This window comes from Triticum dicoccoides, chromosome 4B (assembly GCF_002162155.2).
Source record: "Triticum dicoccoides isolate Atlit2015 ecotype Zavitan chromosome 4B, WEW_v2.0, whole genome shotgun sequence".
In the NCBI taxonomy this organism is placed as follows: Eukaryota; Viridiplantae; Streptophyta; class Magnoliopsida; order Poales; family Poaceae; genus Triticum; species Triticum dicoccoides.
The window spans coordinates 443,335,652-443,347,586 of NC_041387.1; the positions used below are offsets into that span (position 1 = coordinate 443,335,652).

Here is an 11,935-nt window from a genome sequence, read left to right on the forward strand (position 1 = left end):
AGGCTTTGCCCGGCGACGTAAGCCAGCGGCGGCGAGGGGGAGACGCCAAGAAGGAAGCGCCGGCGGCGGAGATTAGTTTCCTAATCTCCGCCCGTGCCGCCCGTGAGGAGCGACGCGGGCGTTTTTTTTCTATGAGTCAACCTCCCCCTCTTTTACCCGTCTGCGTCTTCCTCCTCCTTTCAAGGCTTTGTTCTTTTCACCAGCTTTAGTTGACAGCGGAAAGACCAAAGATGCCGAGGATAATGGAAAGAAGAAAAGAAGCTCTCCGCCCTTTGGCTGCCTGCGCCTGCGCAAAGGTGCTGCTTTTGCTTTGTCAACCTCTCTCGACTCACTTTTGTGTTGTTATTGATCCATACGTGCTCTTTTTCTTCAAAGAGTAAATAGTAGTACGTAGGTAATAATTCGTCTCCTCAATTTACTGGGCTTCATCCTGAGTTGAGTCCCTGACACCGTTTGCGGCAAGGGCCAAGGCACTAGTAGCTTTATACGTGCATACTTTGATCCAGAACCTGCTCAAATCTCTCTACCCTACTACCTTTGGCAATATACACAGGCAGGAGTACATACATCTAGTTACTGTTTTTTTTTTTGACATCTAGTTACTGTTTGCTTTGCTCTTTGTGAAGCGTGAATTGTACTCTACTACATGATACTGCACAGGAGTACCAGCAAGTGTACTACAACTTCAATACACATCCACATAACAGTACGGCACACATACAACTACGAACGAAGGTCATCTGATCTAGTACTAGGAGGCAGGGAGGGAGAGTGAGTGAGCACAACTGCACAAGACAATCCCTGGACTGGCTGGAATCAATCAGCCTCCAAGACAGGGGGGCCACCACCCCCAACCCCATTCTGTTTTCTTGGATTCCTCCCTGCCCTGCCACTGCCCCTGCCATCGCGTTGCCCATAATTTTTGTTCAAACTCCTGACACTGCCCCCCTTCTCCCCCGTCCTCTATTAACTCACTCCCCCCTCCTTGCGACCGTCGGAGCCATTGCTTGACCAGCTTGTTGAATTTACCCCCCAATGTGCCCCAGAGCGCACGGCGGCGCCGCGATGGTGAGAGCGAGAGCGAGCAGTGCTGCTAGCGCGCACTCGTTTGCGGAGGAGGAGTACATCGACCTGGATCTCAGCTCCCACGGGGAGTACGAGTTTCGGGTGTGCCGGAGCAAACCGGCGGCGCCCTGCCCGTGCCCGGATGAGCTTGTCCGGCGGGCCAGGCAGCACAAGGTCGCGCCGAGGCCGGGGGGCAAGCTGCTTGATGCGGACGCCGGCGCCACAGGCGGCTGCGGCAGAAGGGGCACCGCCACGGTGGCGCCATTGCAGCACTCCTCGCATGCTCCACCGCACGCGGAGGGCTCCGGCCGGCGCAGGAAGCCCGGCAAGGCCATGCAGGCGAGGCTGCAGGCGTCGCGGGCCTTCTTCCGGTCCCTGTTCGCCAGGACCTGGTGCTCCGACGACGGTGCTCGGTCCGGGAGCAGGGCCAGGCATGACAAGGGCGTCGGTGTCAGCGGCAGGTCGGCATTTGGGCTGATCAAGAACAGCTACGTCAGCAGCCCGGCCCCGACGACGCTGAGGAGCAGCATTGAGCGGGAGAAGCTGATGGAAGAGGAGGAGCAGGTCCGGCAACGCAAGTCCTTCTCCGGCGTGATCAAGTGGCGACCGACGACAGCGCCGTCGTCGGCGAGGAGGAACTCGTGCGGGAGCGCCCCGGCCCTGAAGAGGAGCAGCAGCTGCCGGTCGGAGTCGGAGGGGCTGATCCAGGGCGCCATCGCCTACTGCAAGCGGTCGCAGCAGCAGCGCGTGCTCCTCGCCAGGAAGAGCGTCAGCGACGCCGCCCTCTGCTCCTTCCCTGCCCTTTCCTAGTCCTCCTCCTGTAGCCCAATTCCTTCCCGTCAGAGCTGTGTAGTACGTGTGCATGAAAAATGGCTGATCATAATATGATAATAATGTGAAGTGTCTCTTTCATTCTACGTATTGCATTATCGGCGTCAATTATATCTGTTTCTTTTTCTTCGCGTCGGTCCGTCCCAAAATAACTGTCCCAATTTTGTACTACCTCAGTACAAAGTTGAGACGGGAGTATTTGTTCATGGAAACAAAAAACACCAAACCGAGACAAAGACGGCGGCCAGCCCGTTTGGTCAGCCAAATTATGGCGCGGGCTTCTCCGACCGCCCAGAATTGTTTTCTGGTCAAGTGCCGGTCGCTCATTTAGTGGTGATTAAGGAGGGTGCCATCCACCCCTGAACCCAGCAGAGCGCGCTAGCTAGTCGCTCCCCACCAACACCGGCAACACGCCCTCAAATCCAAAAAAAAGAGAGAGAAAAAGAAACGGCAACACGAGCTGTATTACGATATGTGCTGCTGATCTGTACGTCGATATGTGCTGCTGATCTGCTGTGACGCCAAAACAAAACCTCCCCATTTCCTTAAAAAAAAAAATCGATCGATGTGTTGGAGTATCTCGGCGCGGATGATGCGGCCGGGTGGGCTGATTGACGGCATGATGGGCGCGCGGGCGATCGGGGGAGGGAAAAGCTCGGGATTCGATAGGCCGGCGAGAGGGGAGGGGAGGGGAGGGAGCCAAGGTCGGCATCATTAAAGGCCAAAAGGGGGCGCGCGAGGTGAGGCGAGGCGAGTGAGTGAAGGTGCGCAACCACCCGCACTCGCGTCGCGGGGGTGGGGGTGCGCACATGACACGACTCGACCGCCAGTTTTGGTCTTACCTTACCGGCAGGGAAATCTGGTTGGTACCAGCAGCAGGCAGGCAGTACCACTCCTACTAGCTGCTGGTCTTCATTCTTGCTTTGACCTCTGCCTGATGCGATGCGACGACACCAACGGTTTGGTGGTGTCTTCCTCCCCTGCTCCGCTCCGTTGCATTTCCCATCTAATTATTTTGTACGTATCAGGTACACCTCTCGGCTCGGTTTTCGAACGTAGGCGTGCGAGTGAGTGTTAGGGTGCTGTCTAGTGCACCACCACGATGCCAAGCAAGGCTCGACACGTCCGGTCTTTTGAGCAATCAACTAAAGAAAGAAATTAGAGTCCATGGTTATCTCTCCCACCCTCCACCCTATCCTATCCTACAACTACCTAGGCCGATGTTGCAGCCAGGAGCACGTGGTGGAACAAGAATCGCCAAAGGCAAAGGCAGCTAGAAATGCCTTGCTTTGGAGGCGAGCCCGGGAAAGCTTCTTTACGTAGGCAACTTGGCGGGCTCTCCTCCCGCTGTTTTCTCCAGGCACTCGGAGCGCGGCCGCAAAAGAGAGAGAAATTCAAAAGGCCTTTGCTTAGGGCGCCACGTCCACGTGACGAGGATACGATCATACGAGATGAGCTCGCCTCGGTGCAAAAACAACAGTAGCGGCTGGCTGTATCATGGCAACTTTTGGTTTTGGGATAGAGATAAGACGGCACGGCCCGGCCCGGCTCTGGCTGCGAGCGTAGCGTGTGGTGTTTGCGTGTGTGCATGCATGCATGCATGCGTGGGTATGCACGTCGCCACCTTTCACTGTTTCCCACAGCCTGTGCTGAAACAAAGGCGATGGCAACTGGACGACGGCGTAAAATTACAAAATTTTACCCCCGGTGCGGAGAGAGTGCTTACTTTTTTGCGCGACTTTTGTGTATACCCATGCATAGGGCCACCGATGGAGAAGTGTGTCCGCGAGGGTGCTTGGTAGAGACGGGAGGCGCAGGCTTTACGTGTGTCCGCTCGAGACCGTTCTGGCAGAGAAAAGAAGCCGTAGCAGCTGTGCGCCTGCAACGATGTTTTGCAAGGTCAACTCGTCCCCGGTGGCCCAAGAATTTTGTCTCTCTGCAGAATATAGAGAATACGGCGTCTTCGGTACACTGTTCTCTTCATTTTTACTAGTATTTGCTACGAATGTTAGGCCATCTCCAACGGGACCGCAAATCTGAGTCATTATCTGCCCCCGCTGGAGACGAAGACGGAAGCCAGTCATTCAACTACACGTCATAACAGTCAGCGAAAGTTGAATAAATCAGACGAATTTGATGGACAAAGTTCGACATTTTACAATTAAACCGAATAAGTTCGACAACACTGATTGGCCGGTTTGACTTCTTCCGTCCTCGCTTCGCTTGCATGACTGCATCAGCCATGGACGCCTCCCTAGCGCGGCGTCCCCTCGCCTAGCCCTTGTTGAGGAAGGGAGTGGCACTAGTAGAAAAAGGACCTATAGTCCCGGTTCGTAAGGGCCATTAGTCCCGGTTATTGAACTAAGACTAAAGTGTCGATGCTAATGTTCTATACCTTTAGTCCCGGTTCTTGCATAAACCGAGACAGATGGACCTCCACGTGGTCGGTGCGGCGAGCCCAGGCAGGAGGCCCTTTGGTCCCGGTTGGTGGCACCAACCGGGACCAATAGACATCCACGCGTCAGCATTTCAGGTGCTGGGGTTTTTGTTTTTTTTTGAAGGGGGTTAGGGGGTTTTGGGGGGTTAATTTAGGTGTTTCATATATTATGTTAGCTAGCTAATTAATAGAGAGAAGTGTCCTCTCTTATCTCCGTGCTTGGTCGATGCTACGTACTATACGTATAGAGAGGACTAGACACGCTAGCTAGTAAGTAAATGAAGGAAACAGAAGATCGTCATGAACATATGCATATAGAGAGAAGTGATATCGACCACCTCTCCTTCTCTGAGAGATTGGTCGAATAACAAGTTCTCGTATATAGACGCTACGTATTGGCTACATATATACAATATAAGTATCTCTTACAATATAATCTCCTAATTAATTAAAAACGAGCTGATCAGGGTCCACATGGTATTCTCCGTCTTTAGCGATCACGTGGTCAAGAAAGAATGCCGCCAATTCCTCTTGAATTCCTCGCATACGATCTGGTGGTAGGAGTTCATCCCGCATCCGAAATATCTAATTTGAAGAAGGGAGTCAATACATATATATGAATAAATGAAACTGAACACAAATGATGGTAATAAAATAAAATTGTGAATATTAGTATTTACGCACTTCATATTGTTTGTCAGAGTAGCCCCGCTCATAGGTCGTGCGGCGGATGAACTCGCAAATGTAGTATCCACAGTAATCATTCCCTTGTTCCTGCCACAACCACTTTACAAGAAATAGAGGTCAATCAAACTGATAATTAGCAAGAATGCTAAATGGTATTGATGAAACTAGCGCTTGAATCACTAGAAGATGCGTGGAACATGCTACTATAGTACTTACTTTCGGGTGTCTAAATTGCAGCTTCTTCGGCAGTCCCGGAGTTTTTGAGGTGAATTTTTTCCAAACCCTGCCAGCAGACAAAGAAAACAATTACTTGATATCAGGAAATGAACAAAGTTGCCGATATGGTACGATAATGATCGATTTAACTTACTTCTCTAGAATTTCAGTCATGTCTGCATACTCGTTGGGATCTTTTCGTCTCGAGTGTAAGACGGTTACTAGTCCCTACTCAAGCTTAATCTCTAGAAGAATATAGTGGAACCTGCGCACGCATGCATAACTCATCAATTACATTACTATAACTTCGACTAATAAGGGAAACCGAATATGCACAAGACAGTAACACTCACTTGAATTCGTAAGGGAAGAGTATTATAACTTTGTTTTGATTTAATACAAACGATTTTAAGCAGCTTGGCCTCGGTTTCTTTGGCCTAAGATTTAACCATATATGCATCTATGAGATTTGTGTTAATGAACCCAATATCACCGATTTGTCGTTTCTTCAATTCGGCGATCTTCAATCTGCATAATATAGTGAGGATAATTAAAAATCGATAAAGCTAAATACCTCCCGACTGGCAGTTTGCAACAAATCCGCACGACTCGATAGCCGTTCGATCCGCATCCAACGGCCCGCGTCGCCCCTGGTGCGTGCAGCGTGGGTGGCGATAGCCGTTACATTCGCTCTCCGTCGCTGTCTTATGGGTCCACTCGAAACCGCCCATCTCGCCCAATGCGCGCACGATCCCCACTCGCCCGCAGTACTTCTTCCTCCTCTGCTTCGGGCGTTTCCATTCGAATCTCCTCTCGCTCCCCTCCCCCTCGCGTGCGACGGTTGCTGGTGGTGGCGCGTTCCGGTTCGCGGCGCATGGCGGCTGAATCTGCGGTGAGGAACGCATTCCCCACCCCTGTTTCATTCCTCTTTCTGCTCCACCGCCGGTTCGCCATTGATTTAGGTTGGAGTCTTCGAATCCGGTAGTTTGTTGTTCCAATTAGGTTAGATTAAGGCCGGCTTCTAGTTTGTGAGTCGACGTTGAGCAGCGCATCCCCCCATTCCCCCACCCACCCACCCGCCTCGCTCTGTATTGTGGGTGTGGATAGGTCTTAGCGGTGGTAATTGTGGTTGGTTCTAATAAGGATTTTTTATGGTGTTACTGTTGTGGATGTGGTTGTTCAGGACATCCAATAATGTTTGGTGTTTATGGATTTTAAGTTGTGCATTAGTGGCTGAGGATTTAAAAAGCAACCCAGTTTTTTCACATAATGTTGTTTTATGTTGGTTTTGTTTGATGCGGTGTGTCTATTGATTAGGCTTTTGTGGTGCTCCAATTAGCATGCTTACAATGCTTGATTTGCTTGTTATGTCTTGTTCTGTTCAATTATCATGATGTGTATATTGAACTTACCAACTATATTGCACTCAAATTACCAGATGCTTAAACTATGTTATTTATCGGTGTTGTCTTGTTATGGTTGAATTATCATGGTGATGGTTTTACACTTACCACTGTCATCTTACCGTAGTTACCAGAAGTTTTTCTATACTAACTATATGCAGTACAATGCTGATTTCTCATTCATTTGTTTTGGTTGGTTTATTAATGAACACGTGTGAATGCTATTTCTTATCACTGGTAATTTGGTTGTAACTTACCAATTGCATTGTGCCTCAATTATCAGTCACACATGCTTTTTATATACCTGTGTTATCTTTTTTACTTTTTTTAGCATGTGTGATGGACCAATTGTAGTTTGCTTGTTTCCTTTTATCAGCTGTATTATTGCTTTGTCAAACACCGGTTTTATAAATGTTACAGTTTATTGTGATATCAGTTTTTCAAAGTCATCTAATGGTTTCTTTCACTTTGCTTTTTTTCCCTACGTGTCAGGGAGACAATGCCGAGGAAGCGTAAAGGAGATGGTGATGGAATTGATGAGGTTCCTTCGAAAAAGGCGAAACGCCCTCCTCCGCGGAACAGAGCCTCGCCTAGTTCGCTTCTTCTAGCACGCAAGGACATGAATGATGACAGGAAGGGTGCCATTGATGATATGGATTTAACTAGCCTTCGGAATATCCAATGTGACCATCTATTTAACAATCTCAGTGTGTGGCTTGCTGATCTCTACGAACCCAATTCTCGTGAGGTGGTCGTACCAGGCCGAGGCAGGCTTCCGGTCAATGAGGAATACGTGCATCGTGTTATGGGCATGCCGCGTGGAGGGAATGATGTCCCTTAAAACCTCCCGTCTGAAGCTGATATTGAGTTAGGGCTTGAGTTGTTTGGCGAGCTCGGATATGCCCCTAAAATGACTGATCTTGTTGATCTCATAAAGGGTTCTGAAAATTCTGATGATACTTTCAAGCATATGTGGCTTCTGCTTGCGGGGAATACAGTCATTGCCCCGACCACCTCCAACAAAGTTAGCCCCCGATGGTATGCTGTGCTGGTAAGTTTTTTTGTAAATATGTCATTTTCTTTCTTGTGTGCCTGATAACTTTACTATATGTCAGTGTGGTAACTTTCATATTTTTTTGTGGTGCATTCGGTGAACTTCAGTTTCTTTCTGTTTTTTAACTTGCAGCGTGACATCAATGGTGTTAAAAATCTCAATTGGTCCAAATTTATTGCTGATGAACTACACAAGGCGCTGTTGAAACACAAGCCTACCAGGGGTTGCCTTCTCTTCTACAATGTAAGTGACGATTCTTTCCTCTTACCTTCTCTTTTGTCATTTGTCATTTCTTTGTCATTTTGTGTCTGATTCTTGTTTGTGTTTACCATGACGCTTGTGTTTTTCTTATCAGCTATTGTACATTCATGCGATTGATCTTTCTAGACTTGGCATCGTATTGCCTGATGGTCCTTTTCCCATCAATGTATGGACAAAGAAGCTGATAACTCTTGTCCTCAACAAGGATGTTCAGGCTGACAAATTTTCTTTCGGGAAACTACCGGTAATCTATATCTATGTTCTTCAGTTCACAGTCTGCTTTGCAACTGCATTTTATTTTCATTGTTTTTTGTTGTTACTTATCTGTCATGTCGCTACATTTTTTACAGTTGAAGCCTGAGTTTGGCATGAATTTCTGTCTGTTTGGTGGTCTGGAAGGTCTTGACAAGTTTATGCGTGTTCATACTGCCCCAAGCTGCAGTCAAGAGGTGAGCATGTAACCTAGTTTCTTTTTTTTGCTATTTTATGTTCTTTCATTGGATGATAACTTATTTTTTGCACTAAGAATTTGACACTCTTTACTAATTTGGATGATTTCCAATGTGGCATATCCTCTATAGAAGATAATATTTATGATGCAACCATGTGATAATTCTTAGTGCAATGCCTTGATAACTTTGTAGCATTCCTGTGATAACTTGATATCATGATAACTTTGGTTGCATTTATTATGATGATTCTTAGATAACTTAAGTTTTTTTTTGCTGATATCTAACTGTGCTGTTTTAGCTTTCTCATATATTGATCTTCATTTTCATGGTGACTGAATGTTTGCTAAATCATGAATACATTCATTTGTTTACTGCAACGACACCACACTTTTGTTTACTGAATGTTCTTTTTGTGTGTGATTTTTTTTGTTAATTCATGATAACTTTTGTTGCATTTTGGTGATAACTTACTGGTTATTTACAATTTTTTTGTATTTTTTATGTTGAACAGAAATTTGCGAAATCAACTCAAATAGTCACTCGGTTCATGTTCGCCATGGCTGGCATATTAGGCAATCTTGTGGAATCATTCACCGCTTTAGATGATGAGGGCCATTCACATGCATCCCGTCAGCTAGACGCTGGATTGAACGTTATCTCCTCTGCCGCCCGTACGACGTCAAGGACTACGCGGTCATCGCAAGGCAGGCGGCTAGAAAGTGCTGGAAAGAATGTTGCTGAAGATTCTGACAGTGATGATGAGTATCACGGAGGCAATGATTCTGATTCTGACGCTGACTCCGATGATGATGATGATGATGATGATGACTATCGAGTTGTTCGTCGTCGCCGTAAAGATCCTTTTGTTGCTTCAGGCAGTGGTACCATGGATGTAGACATGGGCAACGGTCCAGCTGATGATGACACCACACATCTTGATGGTGCAATTGTCAAAGCTCGTGATGGCACAGGACTAGATGTTGAAGACACCCCTGTCCGCCCTGTCGATGATAACCTCGTTGAGTCTCAGATCTTACTCACCGGAACATCTCATGCAGCATCCGTCGAATCAGGTGATGGAGGGCTTAGCCAGCAAGGTCTGACAGACACGCAAGCTCGGGCGGCCACTGACTCTTCTGTCAAGCGGCGCGGTGCTCAGCTTTTGAAAAATTTGGCTTACCAGAGGCGCAAGAAACTGAGGCTACCATCACCCTCCCGTTCAGCTTCACCAACTGTGCCATCACCCCCCCGTCCAACTTCACCAGTTGTGCCTGCCAGCCCATCGCAAAGGCCGTCTTCACCAATTGCACTGTCAGCATCTAAGATTCATTTAGCTGTGAAGAAAGTTGTGGTCCAGGAGGTTGGTATACGTGTGGCTGAAAAGGGAACCGGTGTCTCCATCCCACTGTCCATCGTGCGGAAGGAGGCCCCACGCAGGTGAATTATTATTTCCAATGTCACCCTTCCTTTTTATCAATTATGTGCCTAAAACAACATGGTAAATATAGTTGTTTGAGTAATGTAGTTTGGGTAATTTCATGATGGTGATCAATTTTCTCATTTTTCATCTGCAGGGCCCCCGGCAAACAATCTGTTGCTGCTAAGGATTCAGGGATTGCACCACTGAAAAGGTATTCACATTGTTACTTTCGTTTATGTTCAGCAGTTATTTTGTTCTTGTTGTCTGATAACTTATTTTGATGAACATTGATAACTCAACTTTGCCCCCCTGGTAATTTAGAGTTACCAATCTTGATGTTGTATGTGCTTGTAACATTTGGTTATTTTTTTGATTCAGTGCACCTATGAAACAAGTTGCTGCTGCTAAGGGTTCACCAAGTGTACCAGGAAAAAGGTGTTCACATACCTTTCTAGTTTGCAGTTATTCAAAAATAATTGTTTGTTTTTTGTTCATATCATTTGATAACTTTATATTTCTAGTTCTTGATAACTCTGTAATTTTTTCCCTTGATGCTACTTAATACCTGAAGTATGTGACATCTTTTTTTTTGATTGAAACATGTGGTAACTTAGGTTTAACAACATGTGTAATCTCACTACTACCGTTGTGTACCGATTTTTTCAGTCATTCAAAAGATAAAATTGCTGTGAAAAAGCTGAAATTCGCCAAGACCAGATCCTCTCCACGACTAAGGGCAACATTGTCGCAGAAAACGTCATCGGAGACAATAGAAGTTATCCATCTTGATGAATCTCCCACGGCGACATCTCCGTCTGAAAAAGCAGCAGCATCTAGCAAGGGCGCATCTGATGCTGTTGCGGCGACATCGGCTGGTGTTTCTGATGACGCTGTTTTTCAGCTAGCTACAGTGGCAACTGTTACTGCTGCTGTTGAAGATATCGCCAGCGTGGCTGTGGCTGTTGAATGTGAAAATGAAGTCGTCCCGAATATAGTGCATGATGGAAGTGAAGGTAGTTCTGTTCGCCATCACCTTTGTTTTTTGTTTCTTGTATTTTTATGATGTTTTTTGACGATGTGTTTAATCTTTTTCCGCTGTAGCCATTTGTGTCACTGAGAAAGTTGTGGGAAGTACCAGAGTCAATATGCCTATTGATACGGCTATAGCTGGAGGTCAAGAGAATGATGCCCATAATCCTGTTGGCACAGGTTGGTAACTTAACTTTCTTATGCTGATAACTTGTCTGTTTAATGCATGATAACTCAAGATAATGTTTCTGGCACTAACAAATACAATGTCATCTACATGTTTTCCTGATGCATTTTTTCCTTATTTGTGTGTTACTTATGATGTTTGAAGCAGTAGCTGACCCTGCATTGGAGTCGAGCACCCCTGGAGCTGGAGACTACGATGGTAACTTTACGCCACCCAGCTGCTCTCTTGGGCTGGATGCCATCTTTGTTGCGAGTCCACAAGTGCCACCATCTACTGAAGCAACTACAACGGCTCAAGCTGCACCAACGTTGGCTCAAGTACCACCTGCAGCACCAGAAGCACCTGCGGCGGCGCCATCTGCTCAAGTACCACCTGCAGCACCAGAAGCACCTGCGGCGGCGCCATCTGCTCAAGTACCACCTGCAACACCAGCTACTGGCCCTGACGCCGTTCTAGGGCTCGCAGCTCCCGTTGATGCTGACTCGAAGGGCAAGGCAATGACGAAAGTTACCAAGGCGCAACCGGTTGCTTGGGCTCCGCCACCCAACAACTCTGGTAAGTGAAGACCTTGTGTCTTCGCTTTTATGCCGCGAGAGTGATGGATTGAGATATGTCAGTGTTCATCATATTGTTTTGTGCTTGTGCTCTTTTTATTTATGTGTTTGGAACTTGCTATCATTCTGTGACGCCCCCGATTCAATCGTACACTAATCATGCACGCAAATGTGTACGATCAAGATCAGGGACTCACGGGAAGATATCACAACACAACTCTAAAACATAAATAAGTCATACAAGCATCATAATACAAGCCAGGGGCCTCGAGGGCTCGAATACAAGTGCTCGATCATAGACGAGTCAGCGGAAGCAACAATATCTGAGTACAGACATAA

General features: G+C 47.1%; 1 protein-coding gene across 1 annotated transcript; it reads left to right on the forward strand.

The window, feature by feature from the left end:
• The first annotated feature begins 883 nt into the window (after window positions 1–883).
• LOC119293730 (probable membrane-associated kinase regulator 4) lies at window positions 884–1,982 on the forward strand. The gene has a single exon (XM_037572103.1). It carries the CDS (start codon window positions 1,036–1,038, stop codon window positions 1,873–1,875), a length of 840 nt encoding a protein of 279 aa, XP_037428000.1. The 5' UTR covers window positions 884–1,035; the 3' UTR covers window positions 1,876–1,982.
• Window positions 1,983–11,935: the final 9,953 nt, after the last annotated feature.